The 19,873-nt window shown below is 35.3% G+C and overlaps 1 protein-coding gene and 1 pseudogene across 1 annotated transcript; one reads left to right on the forward strand and one right to left on the reverse strand.

The window, feature by feature from the left end:
* The first annotated feature begins 294 nt into the window (after nt 1-294).
* On the forward strand, nt 295-18,972 carry Aadacl2 (arylacetamide deacetylase like 2). Its single transcript, NM_001128091.1, has 5 exons — nt 295-667; nt 4,022-4,244; nt 10,927-10,996; nt 12,595-12,766; nt 18,221-18,972. The coding sequence occupies exons 1-5, from the start codon at nt 530-532 to the stop codon at nt 18,821-18,823; spliced, it is 1,206 nt and encodes a 401-aa protein (NP_001121563.1). The 5' UTR covers nt 295-529; the 3' UTR covers nt 18,824-18,972.
* Nucleotides 13,907-14,421, reverse strand: Gm18427 (predicted gene, 18427; annotated as a pseudogene).
* Nucleotides 18,973-19,873: the final 901 nt, after the last annotated feature.

Consider the following 19,873-nt stretch of genomic DNA (forward strand, 5'->3'; position numbering starts at 1 on the left):
GATAGAAATTGAACAAGTCTCCACACACCCTATCTTTCATTTTAAAGCTTAGTCTACTCTAGGCATGATTTGTTAACATAGGTAATTATAGCGATGATATTAGCATATATTTTAACTGGATATCAAATAACTTACTATAAATCTGTTAGAAAATATTGAAACTACAAAAAAATTACTTCAAAAATTATCCAGTGCTTACATTTGGATTCTGATTTCCTAAAGCTATTTTATGCTGACATTAATATCACAGAATGAAGAAACACTGCAGGAAATTTAAATTACATGTTAATTTAGTGGGTACCACACCTGATGAATTTCAACATCTACTTCCCAGTCTGTCCATTTGCAGAACAAGTTAGAAATGATATTGCTTAATTCAAAATGACTGTTTGAAATAAGAATCAGATTCCCATTGTGGAATAGTTGTATTTACCTGAGACGGTTCCCAGTCTGTACTCATTCTGTGGCTTTTTATTCAGTTGTTTATGGAAATATTTTAATGTCTGCACTGGGAAGAGTTTAGGATACTATGGGATTCAAAGCTCTCTGTTTTGGACTGCTTTGTGTTAGCTTTTTATCTTGTATTTATACACCCGTGCCTGACAACATTGAAGAAACCTGGAAAGTAATGGCTTTGGATACAGTTGCTAAAACTTGTTCCCTTATGGTAAGAAGAATATATTTTTTTCTATTAGTAAGAACGAATGTTTTTGAATATTTTTATAATACTATTGATATATTTCTGAAAGAAAACATTTTTAAAATAATGTTAATATGATTTTCACTCAAGTTCTAAGAAAACACTGGTTTCATAACCATGTTTTTATCTTCTATAAAGATATCAATTATTATAACAGTACTTGCTTGGTAACAAATTAGAAATTTTGTTATTTCCTTGGCTTCTGTTGTCTGCCTCCAATTCTAAATTGCTGGAATTCTAAGGTTATCTTAGAATATACAGAGTGGATATACTGCTGTAATTGTTCCAGAATAGTTAGAAACTGACACTTTTGATGCTGTAATATATATGCTTTCTTTGCATATACATGGATCTCCTCTCGCTATCCACTCTTTTCTAAATGTATAGTTTATATGAGAGGAAATATATATTCATAAGAGTGCATACAGAGAGAGTAGCAGCTTAAATTTGAGCCCCAGGCTGCATTATTTATCTGTGTTCTTTATGTGCAAAGTGGGTACCTTGCAGAAAGTGGGTACATTTTGACAGTTCTAACAGTTGGAGCCTGAAAAGCTAAGCTAGCAGAATTAATAGATGATCAGAAGTTACAGCAGTCCAAGGTTTAAAAGATGCACAGTTCCATGACAACTAAAACTAAAGTTCTTTATAAATTTCTGAGTATCTGTGTCTTTCACCCACAGTTCTCTTTTTCAAATGTTCTGATTACTTGATCAAGGGAATGAATACAGGAACCAGCCCATGTCAATTCTCTTGTGATTATTTCATATGTATTTAATGAGAAATAGCCATGCTTTCATCAATATCACAATATCACCTATCAGAACATCTCACTCTAATATGATGCTGTTACTTTGTCAGCTTCACATATTTCTAATAATCATGTATATATCATTAACATACACACCTTATGTATTTGAAATTATGAATTATTATCCTGTACTTCTGCAACTATAATAGTCAAAAGGAAAATGTAATTAAGAGTTTATCCCAGGAAATTTGAAAATCTTTGATAATTTTAGCACTGAGTCCTACAATTTAGATTGCAAAGACAATAAATATTCTTGCTTTTTATTGTATTAAAGTAAAAATAATAAAGTTCTTTATTATATAGCCTTTTATAAAATCAGTACATTATTTTGTAATCATATGTTGTTTTGAAAGAGTTGTAAAATATCCACACATAACCATGAGAATCTTCCTTGACTCTGCATTGTACCCATTAACATAAAAGTGAGGGTACTAATTTAACATTTGTGTGAATTGTTCTGTGTAATAATGGTCAGGCATTTAAGAAGAACATGTGATAATTGCTACATAGATAGTTTTCAATATAGTCTTAAAATGCTTAAGTATCATTTTAAATCCAGAAAACATTGACATAAACTAAATAAGACCATTTCCTAAAAATAAAATTTTCAAGAGCAAATTCATTAAATGAAAATTATCTGAATATATTGATATCTCATGCACTCATATTAACAGGTCATATCTTTTTATATTTAATTAGTTAGAAAATACTTAAGAACTTTTGTTACATTTCAAAATTAATCAATTAACTAGTTTGTGTGTGTGTGTGTGTGTGTCTGTGTGTGTGTGTGTGTGTGTGTGTGTGTGTGTGTGTGTGTGTGTGTGTGTGTTTTGGAGGGAAGGTTCATGCCAAAACATGTGTAGTGGTCAAAGGACATCATACAAGGGGCAGTTCTTCTCTTCTAGAAGGTGGATCTTAGAAATGCTCCTGGTTGGAGACAGGTACCTCTACCTATTGAGACATCTTACTTGCACCTCTAGAATGTGTAATTAAAGAGTTTAAATAATTAGGCAATATTTATTGATTGTTGGAATGAACTTCACTCTTCTATATACACCAAAAATATTCATTTATTTATACTGTACTAGAACTCAGCAATAACTTTATTCCTGGTATTATCTTTGCATGGGTTTGTACACAATAATGTCAGTGTACATTGATCAGTAGCTTTCTAATTTTTATTATACTTTATTATGTAAGACAATTTTTAAATTCAAACATATTTTGATAACATATTCCCTTCCCTCAACTCCTTCTATATTTTCTCCTCCTCCCTACACACAGAATAATTTCTTTTTATGAAACAAACTCAAAACTGAATACAACAACAAACCCCCTAAAAACCTTGAAAAAATTTAATAACAACCAAAAAGTAAAAATAAGACAGAACAAAAACACCACTAAAGTGTAACCATATAAAAGCACACTAAATGGACAGAATTCATTATGTGGTCGTCAACTACTCCTCAGTTTGAGCCTTGCTCTGGGGTAGTTGATATATGGAGAAAACTTATTCTTTATGCCTGTAGGCTTAAGTGGTAGTTCAGTCATTAACCTTTACCATAGTTGGTAGGCTTTAATTAATTAATTAATTCATTCATTTAAATATATATATAACAAAATAAATATAATAAGATAAAAAAAATCACATCAAAGTTGGATAAGACAAATCAACAGAGGAAAAAGAACCAATGAGAAGAAACAAGAGTCAGAGATCTGGCCAGTTGCACAGTCTTAAATCCCTTAAAATAAAACTAAACTACAAGCTGTTATATAAGCCCAGAGGATATGGTACAAGCATGCTGCTTCAGACTCTGCAGACAGTGCTTATGTGTGTGAATAAATTTGACAGGTATGGCTGCAATTTCTCAGTGCATTTCTCTCATCAAAATATGGAGAATAGTTGTACATACCTTACCTTGTAATACATGCAGTTATAAAAGCTATTCAAGTACTATTGGCTCTGGAAGTTTAAAGATATATTTCTTGAATAAATTGTCTATTTTCTAGATAGGCTGATCATATTTCTGCAGTAAAATCAAAGAAGGTTTTATAGAAAAGGGTAGAGTAAAAAAAATCAAAATAAAAAACAAACAAATAAACAAAACCAAGTTCACATTACGTATAATATGGTCATATCATAATATTTAAAATTGAGATTAAATAATGTAATTTTAGAAGGAACTTATGACAACATACATAGAGGGATCATAAGACATTGAATTTTTGAAAGATTTATAATTAAGCAATAAATACAAAAAGTCTTTAAAAATGTAAGTAAAGATGATTTTCTAAATAACATTTAATCTAAAACACCTGAGATTTTCAAAGGCAAAGGGTCTTTGAAAAAAAAATGGTCATAATATTATTTGGATTTAATTTTACAAATTCTTTATTTCTGTTTGGCTTCTTTGTTGTTTTTTTCCCTGTTTTATTCTTCTAAACTTTATCTTCACATTTATTTGATATTACAGATCTAATGTTGAATTATTTTTAAATTTGTTTTATTATAGGCTTTGTGTCTTGAAAACTTAGGTGTCATGAGATATGAAGAATTTATCTCCATGATAATCAATCTGGATTACACACAACCGCTTTCTGATGAACACATCACAGTAACCGATACTGCCTTTGTTGACATTCCTGTGCGTTTGTACCTTCCCAAGAGAAAGTCAGAAGCCCCAAGACGAGCTGTGATCTATTTTCATGGAGGAGGTTTTTGTTTCGGGAGTTTTAGTAAGTTTATCATACAAGGAAATAGATTGAGTAGTTGCATGTTTGTAGTACACAAGTATTGTGTATACACACACACATATGGACATAATAGAGATATACATGCTCGATATCCAATACAGATATGTTTGAGGAATTCTCTGATAGAGGTTTCCACTGCAGAGTTTGTTTTTCACTGATCCACATTTGTTTACTTTTGTTTTTAAGATAGGAACTCATCTATCTTAGTCTTCCCTGGAAAGTACTACTTAGTTGGTAATAAGATTTTACTCATGATCTTCTACCTCTTGAGTGCCATGATGAAATGCATTTGTCTCCAGCCTGGTCCATGTAGTATTAGGGTTCAAACTCGGGGCTTCCTGCAGGCTGGGATAATGTACTAGCAAGTGAATCCCAGTGAAAGCCCCTTTTGTCAGGTGACATTTTATTTATCTTTCATATGCAATAAAGTAAAAAAATGACAGGGATAAGTCAATTGCTACAACATTTTCTCCTTGGAGTCAGGATTTTTTTCAGCAGCTGTAATGTTGAAAGGACGCCTATAAGAAGAATTCTATGCTCTTGACTCAAGAGGTAGTTTGTAATTTATTACTAAAGTGGTAAAGTGTATAAGGAAGTTGTTCAACTTGACTCTAAGAGGAAAACACAAAATAAAACTTTTTATAAATCAAGCCCCACTCATAAAGTTGAGATTCTGTACTTGTCTTCTGTAATAATTATAAGGGACATATAAAGCTGATAAATGTAAAAAACAAAAAAATAAACCTTTGAAAAGACTTTGAAAAATTCTATAATAGACTGTTAACAATATATGGAAAGTCATTGTAAGTAAACTATAAAAACAAGCAAGTTAATGAAATTGTAAAAAAAAATTAAATAATATATGAATATCAAACTCAGGTAATATCTGAATAGTCAATTGATTTTTCAATTTAAAAAAGAGTATGAGATTTTTAATATGGTAGAGAAAATTGAGTATGCTCCCTTGCAGTTCAAGAATGGCAATAGAATTCAGTATATTGAAAATGAAGGCTTGGATCAGTCCCTGCCCCATGCTTGGCATAAATCTTAAAGAACAGTACTACTTTTGAATTCTGTGTTTTTTTTTTCAGTTATTCAAAGTTAATAGAGTGTTCATAGAAGGTAGGTAGTGACTCAAGATAAATTGTAAGACTGATACAATGGCTGTGGGGAAAGAAGAACCCTTTATTGTGTTTATTTTATTCCTTGCAAAATTTAAAGTAAAAAGCAAAATACAAAGTTAGATAGTTTCCCATGATGATGAGAGAAATCCAGGCCCATGTTCTTAGAAAAAAACTATTCTGTTTTATGGCCACAGCCAATGTCTTAAAAGTCAACGCCACAGCCACAGTATGCTGTTGATGTTAATGATCATTTTTCTCTATGTACAGTGGTGGTATGACAAGACACTCAAGAATAGGAAATCAACGAACAAGAACTAAGAAACTTGAAGAAAGTGGCTCAGTGAGTTGTATAGTACCTAGGGAAACCAGTATATCTGCTAGATGTAGGAAAGCCACACAAGCTTTGTTTTCTCTTCCGAAGGCTTTAAAAGATGCTTTAAAGATTAATTCCAGAGCACACAGTGTGACTAAGAAGAGTGATTTCCCTTTTGAGGACAGTGGGTCTCAAAAATCTAGTGGCGTAGAGTTTAGGCTAAACAGATTATGGGCTCCTGCTTTCAGGTTTGTTAACTTGGTAGGAAGCACCTCAGATTAGTCTCTGGTTGATGTTGATGCTGACTGGCTGGCTTCTCAGCGCCGTTTTGCTATTGCTGCTTAATACCCATCTGTGGGCCAGAGACCCTGTCAGTGTGTAGCTCTCTTTGCCACTAAGGCCACAGGAACTCTCCTTGTCTTCTAGAGATCAGACTTTACACTATTGCAGAGAAAATGGAGGACATGGGAATTGTATGTTCTCCCATTCTGAATATTCCATTCTTACCTGAATCTCTTTATGTCAGTTGTATTTCCAACATAGCAGTGCTCCCTTCTTTCCAATACTCCCAGAAGAGGAAATACTTTTCCCTTGACATTGGTTCCTTTGATAGGTATTACATGGCTCTTGACCTATATTTGATTTTATCAATATATCTTATCTTAAAGTCTCTTTTTACGCACATGATTTCTTTGTTCTCAATGATGCACTACCAGACTGAAATTCCTTAGCAGTCAATCACCTGGCCTTACATTTAATGTTCTTACCTTCAGTCAGTGCTTCTTTCCACGATTTGTTTCAGCTGCACAGTGAGCTGCACTTTTGGTTTTCCATAGACCTCGTATGACCTCAAGTCTGTTTCTGAAAAAAAATTTTTTTCATATTATACTGTGCTCCCAAATGTTGCCCATACTTTCATGTTGAGATAAAATAACAACTTTGTTTGTTTATGCTTGTTTGGTGTGTATTGGGGGTGGGGTGAAGTGCACACTCTCATTTGAGCATATATTGTCTTCTTGGCTATGTTTTCCTGTGTTTGCGAACTTCAATTGATTTTATTTCTTTTTCTCAGATTACTTCTTTCCTGGAAAATGCCAAGACTGCTTTGATAAACAAGAATTTTGTTTTTGATTTTGTTGTTGTTTTGCTTGTTCGTTTTGATGTTCGTTTCTGCTTTTATTTTTTAAGAGAGAGAGAGAGAGAGAGAGAGAGAGAGAGAGAGAGAGAGAGAGAGAGAGAGAGAGATGGAGGATCTGGGAAGTGTTGGGGAAGAAAAAGGAATAGTGAAGAAAAATTTTAAACTAAAAAAATGATCAATGTTAATGTGGAGAAAAGTAAAATCATCCCCACTTTATTTTCCAGTAGATACTTTATAAACATTTGTTGTTCTTGTTTTCCCATCAATACCTGCATGCCTTCCTGTTTGGGCTTGACTCCCATAAGTGCTATACCTTCTGTTACTGGGCACTGATCACTGAGAATCATGACCAGATAGATCATACCAATGAATATTTTGTACTTGAAACAATTTCTAGGAATGAGAAAAACCCTTTATTTTGACTTTGACTATAAGACAATTGAAATTGATTGGGTGGTAAATACACATCCAAGTCTAAAATATAATAGCAAAGGAATATGAAATGTAAAATGTGAAAAATGTAGGCTTAATATCTTGCATATTTTGTCTTCAGCAAGGCCTTTCCTTTTCTTAAAACTGAATAACTAAATCATAAATGGTATCATTCTTCCTAAAAGACTGAATGACTTAACTTCTTTGTTTTCCAAACTGTTATATACCCAGGAACTAAGTACCTTTCAGTTTAAATTTTTATTAATGTGTAAGAGATAGATACCTTTTTTAAAGTCTTGATTTTGATCATAATTTTAAAATTTGGCAACTTTCCAAGATTTTGTAGTGACTATAATGTTAATAGACATCACAGAACTTATAGACATTGCATTTAGGGAGGTGGAAAACGGAATTGGTGGATTGTTAGTTTGCCTCTTATTGCTGTGATAAACACTATAACAAAAACAAACCAGAGGCAGAAAGGTCTGTTTCATGTTACATCCTACAGTCTATCATAAAGAGAGGTCAAGGCAGGAGCCATGGTGGCAGATATGGAAGCAGGGGCTATGGAGGGGTGCTGCTTTGCTGGTTTGTTCTGCATAGCTTTCTCAGCCTTTTTATGCAACCAAGAATCACCTACCCAGGGATAGCATCATTCATAGTAGACTGGTCCACTCTACACCAATTATTAATCAGAAGCAATCTATCTTTTATTTTGTTTTGTTTTAAATTTTTATGCCTAGTCATTTTTATTTGATATTTTATTTATTTACACTTCAAATATTATACCCATTCCCGGTCCCTCACCCAAGAAGCCCCCCACCCCCCACTTCTATGAGGGTGTGTCCCCACCACCCAACCATCCAATCCCCTTATATATCCACTTATCAGTGAGTTCATACCATGTGTGTTCTTTTGTGATTACCTCATTCATGATGATATTTTCTTGTTTCAACCATTTGCCTAAGAATTTCACGAATTCGTTGTTTTTAATAGCTACGTTGTACTTCATTGTGTAAATACACCACATTTTCTTTATCCATTCTTCTATTGAACAACATCTGGGTCCTTTCCAGCTTTTGGCTATTATAAATAAGGCTGCTGTGAACATAGTGGAGCATGTGTCCTTGTTATATGTTAGAGGATCTTCTGGGTATATGCCCAGGAGAGGTATAGCTGGGTTCTCAGGTAGTACTCTATGCAGTTTTGTGAGGAACCACCAGACTGATTTCCAGAGTAGTTGTACCAGCTTGTAATTCCATCAGCAATGGAGGAGTGTTTCTCTTTCTCCACATCCTTGCCAACATCTGCTGTCACCTGAGTTTTTGAACTTAGCCATTCTGACTGATATGAGGTGGAATCTCAGGGTTGTTTTGATTTGCATTTCCCTGATGACTCAGGATGTTGGACATTTATTTAGGTGCTTCTAGACCATTTGAGTTTCCTCAGTTGAGAAGTCTTTGTTTAGCTCAGTACCCCCCCTTTTTTTTTTATCTTTAATTCTTTTTTTTTTAATTTTTTTTTCCATTTTTTATTAGGTATTTAGCTCATTTACATTTCCAATGCTATGCCAAAAGTCCCCCATACCCACCCACCCCCACTCCCCTACACACCCACTCCCCCTTTTTGGCCCTGGCGTTCCCCTGTACTGGGGAATACAAAGTTTACATGTCTAGTGGGCCTCTCTTTCCAGTGATGGCCGATTAGGCCATCTTTTGATACATATGCAGCTAGAGTCAAGAGCTCCGGGGTACTGGTTAGTTCATAATGTTGTTCCACCTATAGGGTTGCAGATCCCTTTAGCTCCTTGGGTTCTTTCTCTAGCTCCTCCATTGGGAGCCCTGTGATCCATCCATTAGCTGACTGTGAGCATCCACTTCTGTGTTTGCTAGGCCCCGGCATAGTCTCAGAAGAGATAGCTACATCTGGGTCCTTTCAATAAAATCTTGCTAGGGTATGCAATGGTGTCAGCGTTTGGATGCTGATTATGGGGTGGATCCCTGGATATGGCAGTCTCTACATGGTCCATCCTTTCATCTCAGCTCCAAACTTTGTCTCTGTAACTCCTTCCATGGGTGTTTTGTTCCCAATTCTAAGGAGGGGCATAGTGTCCATACTTCAGTCTTCATTCTTCTTGAGTTTCATGTGTTTAGCAAATTGTACCTTATATCTTGGGAATCCTAGGTTTGGGGCTAATATCCACTTATCAGTGAGTACCCCCTTTTTAATAGGGTTATTTGGTTCTCTAAAGTCTAATTTCTTGAGTTCTTCAAATATATTGGATATTAGCCCTCTATTGGATGTAGGGTTGCTAAACATCTTTTCTTAATCTGTAGGTGGCTATTTTGTCCTATTGACAGTGTCCTTTGCCTTACAGAAGCTTTGCAATTTTTTTCAGGTTCCATTTGTCGATTCTTGATCTTAGAGTGTAAGCTATCTTATGAGCCATTTTCTCAAGTGAGGTTCCCTCATCGCAGATGTGCCTAGCTTGTGTTAAGTTGATAAAAAATAAGTAACCAGCACAGGTGGATACTTGGGAAAGTTGTTGTCTGTATGTAGTGACAAATGGGCATCTATGTGTGTTGCAGAGAGTCAGTGGCTTGTGTGCCAGATGTACATCAAAGCCTTACATTAACTTATTAAGAGATTTTTAAAAACTCAGTTGCTATTCCTTAGAATTTGGGTTAATGTCCTAATCATTGCAGCATCATATAATTAACATATTCATAAATGCAGAGCTTTTAAACAATTAAGTTTTTATCTTACATAAACAGTATCTGTCTATCTAGATATCATCTACTTACATATCTACAACACACACACACACATACACACACATATATGTATGTATGTAAATAGAGAGATCTACTGCATTCCTTCTTCCTGAATTCATGAGTCAACTGAAAGAATATGTCAAGAGTTTATATAGACCAATAGCTATCAATCTTTCTAATGTTGCAACTCTTAACTACATTTCCTTATTTTGTTGTGATCCACAATCATAAAACTATTTTTTGCTATTTCATAACTATAATTTTCTAATAATAATTAGAATTTAATTTCTAATGTAAATATTTTTGAAGATAGATGTTTGCCAAACGAATTGTGACCCACAGTTTGAGAACTGCTGATGTAGTTGAATGGCAAAAATGGTTATTTCTAATGAAGACATTGAGTGTTAATGTTTATCAGTTAATGGTAGAGTCTTGGATTATAGACCTGGCTGTGGTGACTATAGGAAGACCAATTAACTTCCTCTACTGTCTAAAACTTCCAGATTGAAGAAGGAGAGGATAGCACAGTGCACTGGTTCACAAAGGGATATAAGAAGGGTCATTGTGTGGTGAATAGTAAATGACAAGTTAAAATTAAAATATGCCAACTCTATTGTGTGGTGAATAGTAAATGATAAGTTAAAATTAAAATATGCCAACTCTAATTTACATCTTCAAAATACCAATATACAAAGTTATCTCTTCATCTCTGGAGAGAGATTCAAGAATGTTACATTGGTTCAGTGTCCTCTGCATTGAAATAGGGGTAGGAAAGATTCCTCTCTGATAACCTGAAATCTTATTTATCATATAGATATCTGTCATTATTTATGATACTTTCTTAATTACAAGGAGTACTTTGACCTTTCTCTTTTCATTTTAGAGCAGAGGGCTTTTGATTTCCTGAATAGATGGACTGCAAACAAACTTGACGCTGTTGTTGTAGGAATAGAGTAAGAGTAATTTTTCTTTGACTAGTATGACTTTTGCCTGTCTATAGATTCAATTTCCAAATAGCACATCTATATCCGAAATTTGAATTTTAAATTTTACTATATATTATCTGTCACAATTGTTGCATAGACTACCCTTTAAAGGAGTCCAATATCCTAAATATTGTCTCTTAAAAAATACAGTGAAACAAAAAAAAAAAACTTTTGGATTAGACCCTAAGTTGACTACTTTGTGAAACCTTATCGTTTAGGTCCTATATGGTCCAGTTATGTTTCTTATTACATAGTCAGACAGGAAGGAGGGAATTAATCATTGCACAATTGAAATATTTGATCGTATTTATACTTGTGATAAAATGTTTATGTTCAGAATAATTATTATTTAAAATATTCTTAACTTCCTAATGTTGTGACCCTTTAATACAGTTTCTTATGTGGTGAACCCCTGCCATAAAAATATTTTTATTGCTACTTCATAATTGTAATTTTGCTACTATTATGAATAACAATGCAAATATCTCTATTTTCTCAACATCTCTGGGGGAGTGACTCACAGGTTTAAAATCAGTGGTTTAGAGTGTTGTAGGTAATAAAGTTTGGGGTCAGTTGAATTGTTGAACACATACTCCCAAAAAGTGAGTACACTCTTAAGGCATTTGCAGCATGTGTACTGGAGTATCTTAGGATAGCCCAATATATTCTTGCTCATATTAGTATATTCTAGATTTCTGAATCTGAGTTTGATTCCAAAATTTATAATTCTTAAGAGGATTTTTTTTCTGTCCACCTTCTCCTCAGTTTATAGTTACAAAATCATAACTCAAAATTTCTAATCCAATATTTTTAATCTTCAATGATGACATTTTTAAAGTATATGAATTTGGATAAAACTGAATAACCATCTAAAGAAAGTACTTTCTAAAATGTTTATTATGCTTATAATACCCAGAAAAACTTTGTATATTGATGACTTGATTTCAGTACTGGAAGAGTCTAATTATTTGGGGAAATTTGAATCATATTTTATTACAAGGATACAAAACCCGACCCATATTTAGTATAATCATTATGATTTGCATTTTTCTAAATTTACTATGTTTAACATAATAGATATAAAGATCACTTGTGTACATAGCAATATCTAAATTATTCTTTAGGTTTTTTTAGGGCAGTTCACATTATATTCTAGGATTCCTACCATGAACGTTCAACACTAAATATAGATATTTGTGAATTTTGTCATTCTGAAGAACAAAAAGAGAACATGATGTTTGTATAGACAGTTCTGTTAATAACAAAAAGAAAGATACAGAATATCTCCAGTATAAAATACACTTGAAATAAAAATTTTCCTTACAAAAGTAAGGGTTTTGCAGCAATCCATTATCTTCAGTCACAAGACCGTCCACTATCTTAATTACATGTTTTAAATAATTTTATATTAACTTTTATTCTAATTAATCCTTAGAAAAAACCCTAGATCGAGTTTTAAAAGTTGAACAATAGGACTTGGTGTCATGGTGCATGTGTTAGATGTTTGAGATGTTGTTGGTTGTTGTACACTTATGCTCTGTGTGCTTTCCTGGTCTGTGTTAAAGCTACAGGCTAGCGCCTCAACATCACTTCCCTGCACAATTTGAAGATGGTATCACAGCAGTCAAGTTTTTTCTTCAGGATAAAATTCTAACAAAGTATGGAGTAGATCCTACCCGAATTGCTGTGTCAGGAGACAGTTCTGGAGGAACTCTGGCTGCAGCGGTGACACAACAGGTACAGCATGGTTGGCTCTGTGGTGAGGAGTAGCTGTTGCAGTTCTTAGTTCTGCCAGGTCTGCTCCTCTGGTGTCATTCCTTGAAAAGGAGCATTCATTCCCATAGAATTACAATGGCCTTGAATGAAACTTCAAGGGAACCTAACAGGGCTAATTTGGTTTATACATTAGCTGTTATTATATTTATCTATATGTCTATTTTCATGTCAGTATTATTTTATTTTAACCTTCATTTTCTTTGAAAAAGTTGGTTTTGGTGTTATATTGCTCAAGCATTAAAACATTATAAAGAATCTTGTTAATTAATCTCTAACAACGAAAGCAAAATAGTATTTTAAGAATGCTTGCACTGGATCTATGGACTCTGGTGATTACCACCATGTTGATGTTGAAACATCCAGCTAAACTACACTAGGCCTCATGTTTTAGTAGGGTATCCTCAGTTTCTCAACAGTATTAAAATGGTAGAGTATACAAATGATCCAAACCTCCCTTTGAATTTAGTTTACAATTATTATTTATTATTTATTTATTTATTTATTCATTCATTCATTCATTCATTCATTCATTCACTTTACATCCTGATCACAGTCCTCCCATCTCCTCCTAGTCCCCCCTCACACGTGGTTTCTCTCTCTATCCCTCTTGTCCCTTTACCTCTGAGATCGGGGAAATCTCTCTCAGGGAACCAGCCTACTTCAAGTTACTCCAGTACTAGGTACATCCTCTCCCACTAAGGATAGACAAGATAGCCCAGTTAGAGAAGCAGGATCCACAGACAGACAACAGAGTCAGGGTAAGCCCCCATTCTAAACTTTGGGAGGACCTTCATCAACACCAATGTGCACACACACACACACACACACACACACACACATACATACCTGCTACATATGTGTGGGGGATCTAGATCCAACCCTAGTATGCTCTTCGGTTAGCGGTTTGGTCTCTGGGAATCCTGGGGATCCAAGTTAGTTGACTCTATTGGTTTTCTTGTGGAGTCTTTATCCCTCCATGGTCCTCAATACTTCCACCTACTCTTTCACAAGACTTCTGGAGCTCCAACTAGGGTCTCTGCATCTGATTTGGCCAGCTGCTTGGTAGAGCATCTCAGAGGACAGTTATGATAGGATCCTGTCTGAGAATCCAGGCTGACAGATACAAACAGGACTTGAGGCACCAAGATAGCTGAAGGAGGAAGGCAGGCCTGCAATGTGTTCATATAGATTTTCTGAGGACAGTTTGTCATATTCCCCTCAAAATCAGCAGAGGTTGATACTACATTCATTTATGTCCATCTCATACAGGGCACCCGTGTATGTAGTCCAGGAATGGTGAATACATCTGTCAACAGTGTCTTCACATGTTCTATCATTATCACAAGGCTTCAACCAACAAAGCGACATCAAGTTCTTACACTGTGTCCCCTAAGTCCACTATTTGTGCAACCACAGTGGTTATTGTTCCCTCCTTCCACACATAGGCCTCCATGGAGACATAGCTGGCTGGAACATTCATCAAAGTTGAAATCACAGTGGTCTCCAAGGGATCCAAGTGCACAGTCACAGATGTAAGAGCCATGTAGACACAGGTGGGATCCACATGCACCAATTTCACACTCACAGTTCACACCAGAATACTCTTGAGGACAGAGCTGCCATGGAGAAGGAATGTGGCCTTAGTAAAGCTTAGTAGACATATGACGTGTTGGCGGACAATAATGAGAGTTTGGAAGATGCAAGTGCTAACTGAAAGGAGGACCAAGAAGACTGTGCTCATGAGGTTTGCATAAGGAACACATAATTTATGGGAGTCAGATTAGAAACAATTTGTGTCAGTTTATCTCAAAGTATCTAGCTGCCTTCCTTCTGTGTGTTGGAATTTGAGTGAGGCTGGATTTAAAATGGATTAAGATTTTGGAAAAGTTAATTTTAAGACAGTGTAGCAGCTAGACTTTGGCATAGTTATTGCTTACTACCTTTATCATATTTATAGTGAAAGAGAACATGAAGCAAGACAGAAAATATGAAAAATACCCAAGTAAAAGAGCTCACACCTAGTGAAGTTGAGGACAGGAAGAATTCAGACAAAGCAACTATGGTTGCTTAAAGAGAATGGAGTCCTTAAGGAGAATTTTTGAACTCTCTTAAAACAATAGGAAAGACACTGTGAGAGCAAGAACCATGATCAAGAGCTTTGAATTCATCATATAAATTTCATACTTTTTAAAGAAAATATTTTCAGTTCTCTTTTATTGATAATATAATTGGCTTATTTATTTTATACTTTTACATTACCTTAAGATTGAATAAAACAGTTAGCTACAATTTTATTAAATTTTTCTAATCAGAAAATTTTACATACACAAAAATGCAGAAATAACATTTGCAAATAAATTTTTATGTCTTAAAATCACATGAACTCTACAAATCACGACCTCTAAAGACAGTTAACTGCTTCTACTCCATGTTTGATGGTTACAACAAAAAGAGAAAGTGTTCTAAACAAATTTAATTTTAAGGAATGTCTGAGGGAAATTTTTCCCAGCTAAACCATGGAGGAACACAGAGGCTACTGCCACCATGGTGCAAAGGATCAAAGACATAACGTGTACTGGAAGTAGAGTGTTTTGGTCCATATAGTTCTAGTTGTATAGATATGAGGGATACAGGACTGACAGATTAGTGAAGATTGCCTCAAAGTTATGATAGCTATGGTTAACGTTATTTCATCTTGTTCTGATGAAAATATTTATGAGATTTAAGAGCCTTCTGGTGGAGCATACATAGATTTTTACATACTAATCCTATACATTTAACTATATCGTCCATAAGCATGAAGAAGTCAATTTTTCCGTTCCAGTTTTTACCTTGTCATTTTTTTTTATTTCATCAGTTTAGGTTTCCACTATTATTTGAAGAAGCATGGAGAGATCAGATACCTCTGCCCCAGAATTTTAGAAAAACATGTTTTCAGTGTGATTTCCATGTGGTTTATTGTTGGATTCTGTTTTCTTATAGTCTTTGTATTTATTTCCAAATGCATTCTGTCTTACCTATTGTTTTTAAACTTTTGTTTCTTCATCATAAAGGGATGGTGGATTTGGAAGAGTATGTTCTGAGTCTTTTATAACAATTGCGATTTTTTTTTTTTTGGTCCTTCATTGTATTTGTATATAGAACTTTATTTATAAATTTGAATATGTTGAACCATTGTTGCACTGTTGGAATAAGGTAAAGCTGATCCTATTATAATATCTTTTCAAGTATTGTTGACTTTGATTTAGTTGTTGGGGATGTTTAAGTTTGTGTTTATCTTGGAAACTGGACTATAACATCTTTGTTCTTCTTCTGACCTTATCTACCTTTGATATCAGGACCCTACTGACATTATAGAATTGCCAAGGACCAACCTCAGCTTGAAGAGGGGTTGTGAGGAAGGAGTGTTTGAGAGTAGTGAAACAAATGACTTGAAGTCTAGTCCAAGCTGGTGGCATGTGTTCTCTTCAAGATAGCTTTCCAGAATGTTCTGTGTTCTGCATAAAGAAGATAGATCTTCAAGCAGTTCTCTCTTGCTATTCTAAACTTTCTCTAGAAAAATCAACCCTTGCAGATGAAAAAGTCCAGTCTTTCATTTATATACCACCTCATTTTTTTTAATTCTAGGTTCCCTTTTGATTATTCTATGAATTAGAGTCCCATGAACCAACGCCCTTGATTCTTAGGAGACAACAGGGACTTTTTTTTTTTTTCTAACACTGAAAAAAAATTCAGACATCTGCCTGCCTTTGTTAAGCACAGAAGATAATCTAGCTGGGTAGGATTCTGCCTGAAATTACTATTTATACCATGCCTGGGCCTAACCTTGCTCTATCCCAGGCCAAACCTGAACTCAGAAATCTGATTCTCCTTGTAAGCATAAACAAAAAACTTGGGTGGTGGTATTTCCTATGATTACAGCTCCTTAAATCTTTTATCTCCTTCCTTAATATCTTCCTGACAAGTTAGCCACTAGCACATCTGCCTCTATTCTGTTAGATCTATGTAGCTCCTTATACAATTCATATTGCATCCTTTATCAGAATGGATGCTTGCAGAACTCATTGAAGCTTCCTTTTCTCTTATCTATGTCCTGCAGAGAAGGAGTCTCTCCATTATTGATCACATTAGATACTAGTGTACCTCATTTCATCTTCTTAAAAAATTAACTCTGTACTGTAGAGGCAAACATGAGGCCTGCAAGTGTCTGTAGCAAGTTCTTTGTGTGTGTGCCATGACTGTTAAATTGATGTTTTTGTGGTGCTCCCAACAGTGGGAGCAGATGTGTCTCTGACTCTTTTGTCTGATCTCAGTACTGTTATGGGGCTATTGGGCTGCCTGGTCCAGCCTTATTATACAGACTTTTGCCTTGTCTTGGTGTATCTAGTTTTGTCCCTTTTGGTTGTTCTTTCTTGGAGGCCTGATCTTTTCTGAAGGGAAATTGAAGGTTAGTGTATCTGGGGAAGATGGGAGGTAGTGAGAAAGAATGGGAGGAGTGGAGGGAAGGAAAACTATGGTTGAGATATATTGTACAAGAGAATTTGTTTTCAATAAAACAGGAAAAAATAAGTTGTCTAAAAAGATTTTTATGCCATGTGTTTTGATCAAATTCACCTACTTCCCCAACTCCTCTCAGACACACCCAATCTTTCCTAATCACCTGAGTTTAAGTCCTCTTCAAAAAAAACAAAAAAGAACATTGTGTCTAAGTTGCCCTACACACATAGTCTTAGATGTAGGATTTTCTACTGCAGCATGTTCAAGTATCAGGGGCTACACTCTTAGAGGAAACAGACTCTCTTTATCCCAGCAGCTATCCAATGTCAACAGGTCCTCAGCTAGGGGTGAAAATTCTTGATTACTTCTCTTCTCCAAGCAGGGACTTATTCTGGTTTGGTCTTGCACAAATCTGGTATGTGCAACTATTCTGCAGTATCAAGACAAACAGTTTCATTAGAGTCACCTACCACCTCTGGCTCTTAGAATATTTCTGTGTCTGAGGCTCGGGAGGATGTAGATTTTACAGATGTTCTATATAGGGTTGAGCATTATTAGCTGCACCTTGGCCAGTTATCAAGAATAATTTCTACACATTTATTTATGTAAAATCCTCTGTTACCTTTCAGACTATGTTATTTCCATTATTTACTTTTGATAAAATATATTTGTATATCTCCCCTTCTTTTACCTTTTGTCACTGTATCCTTTCTATCATATTTTCTAATATACTTAAGCAATATTTAAAAAATGATATTTCAGTACTAGGGCATTTAATGGTGATTAAGGTTATTACAGGCATTTTGGACATAACCATGCTTTATGACAGCACTCTGTAGGTTTGTTACCATTTCTGTTTCATGGTTTTGTCTGTTGGAATGTTGGAGCCTTTGCCTCACTGGACATCATATTTTTCAGGTGCAGATTGATCCTGAAGTAAAGCATAAACTCAAGCTGCAAGCCCTGCTTTATCCTGGCTTGCAGGTGATTGACACTCACTTGCCATCTCATCGAGAAAACGAACATGGCATAGTTCTGACAAGGGACATAGCCATAAAACTTGTGAGTTTGTTTTTCACCAAGGATGAGGCACTTCCACAGGCAATGAGAAAAAACCAGCACATGCCTCCAGAGTCCAGACATCTCTTCAGGTTTGTCAACTGGAGTACTCTTCTCCCTGACAAGTTTAGAAAGGACCATGTATACACTGAGCCTGTGCTTGGAAGATCGGCTTTCTCCCTGCCAGCGCTGATGGACCACAGAGCATTGCCCTTGTTAGCCAGTGATGACCACTTACAGCACTTGCCACAAACATACATTCTTACCTGTCAACATGATGTCCTGAGAGATGATGGGATCATGTATGTTTCAAGACTTCAAAAGGTTGGAGTCCAAGTTTTCCATGACCATGTTGAGGATGGAATCCACGGAGCCTTATCATATATGACATCGCCACTTCACTTAGATCTAGGGCTGAGGATAAAAGATATGTATGTTAGTTGGCTGGATAATAATTTATAATTACAGTTTTCCTCAATGAAGTTTAATTTTGGAAGTATTTTAGTTGTGAAAAGAACAATATAATTCAAAATTGATTTGAATCAATTATAAGTTACTACGTGTTCTTGAACTAATTATGCTAACTGAGGGCTTTTCAACCTGGCCTCAGTGTTCCTGAAATAACGACTGTGAGACTTAATCATATTTATAAATATATGTTTAGGCCATAAGCTTGGACCTGTTCCCCAACTGTCTCATAACCTAATTTTTGTGGATAGTCCTGGAGCTAATTGCATTTGATGTTAATTCCATTCTCCTGTGAGGGGTTTTGAATAAGGAATGAGTCAGCACTCAGGTGATTTTATTTATTTTTTGTAAACCTACTTCCCACCTTAATTTGTAAAATAAAGGAGAGCTGATGATTGGGCAGATAAAAGAGAAAGGTGGAGTGGAAGGTGGGGAGAGGGAAGAGGGAGAGGATGCAGAGGAGGAAGAAGAAAAAAGCAGAGCAGAAGCACATGGCCTGGAGAAACTGTAAGTTCTAAGGGGTCTCATAGATGTGGAAGATGGTAGGGTAGTGGTAGATCTGCCCAATTTAGGCACACAGCATGTATTCATATTAACTGAGTTGTATTTTTATTGCTGGGGCATATTTGGATTGGAGATTTACCGCAACACTTAATTATCCTGTTTATTCTATTCTAGATCCTACCACATGGCTAGTTACCTGGTCCCATTTCCATGAGACCATCTTGCTGTGTGTCTATGTAACTCAATCACAGAACTCCAATCTCTCTCTCTCTCTCTCTCTCTCTCTCTCTCTCTCTCTCTCTCTCTCTCTCTCTCTCTCTCTCTCGGTCAGATGTTTCCACTTTTTAATCCGGCCTCAAAAGACCAATTGCTCTTCCAATTTGCAGAAGGAAGAGAAGTTAAAGGAGAGACTTATCACTTGCCCTTCATCTAGGAAACCAACAGGTATATGATTTAATTAAATATCTATTGTCTATTACATTTACACAGCAGTGTCAGAGCCCTCTTTAGTGATTGAAATGATTACTTTCTTCACAATAA

Source organism: Mus musculus, chromosome 3 (assembly GCF_000001635.26).
Source record: "Mus musculus strain C57BL/6J chromosome 3, GRCm38.p6 C57BL/6J".
NCBI classification, from domain to species: domain Eukaryota; kingdom Metazoa; phylum Chordata; class Mammalia; order Rodentia; family Muridae; genus Mus; species Mus musculus.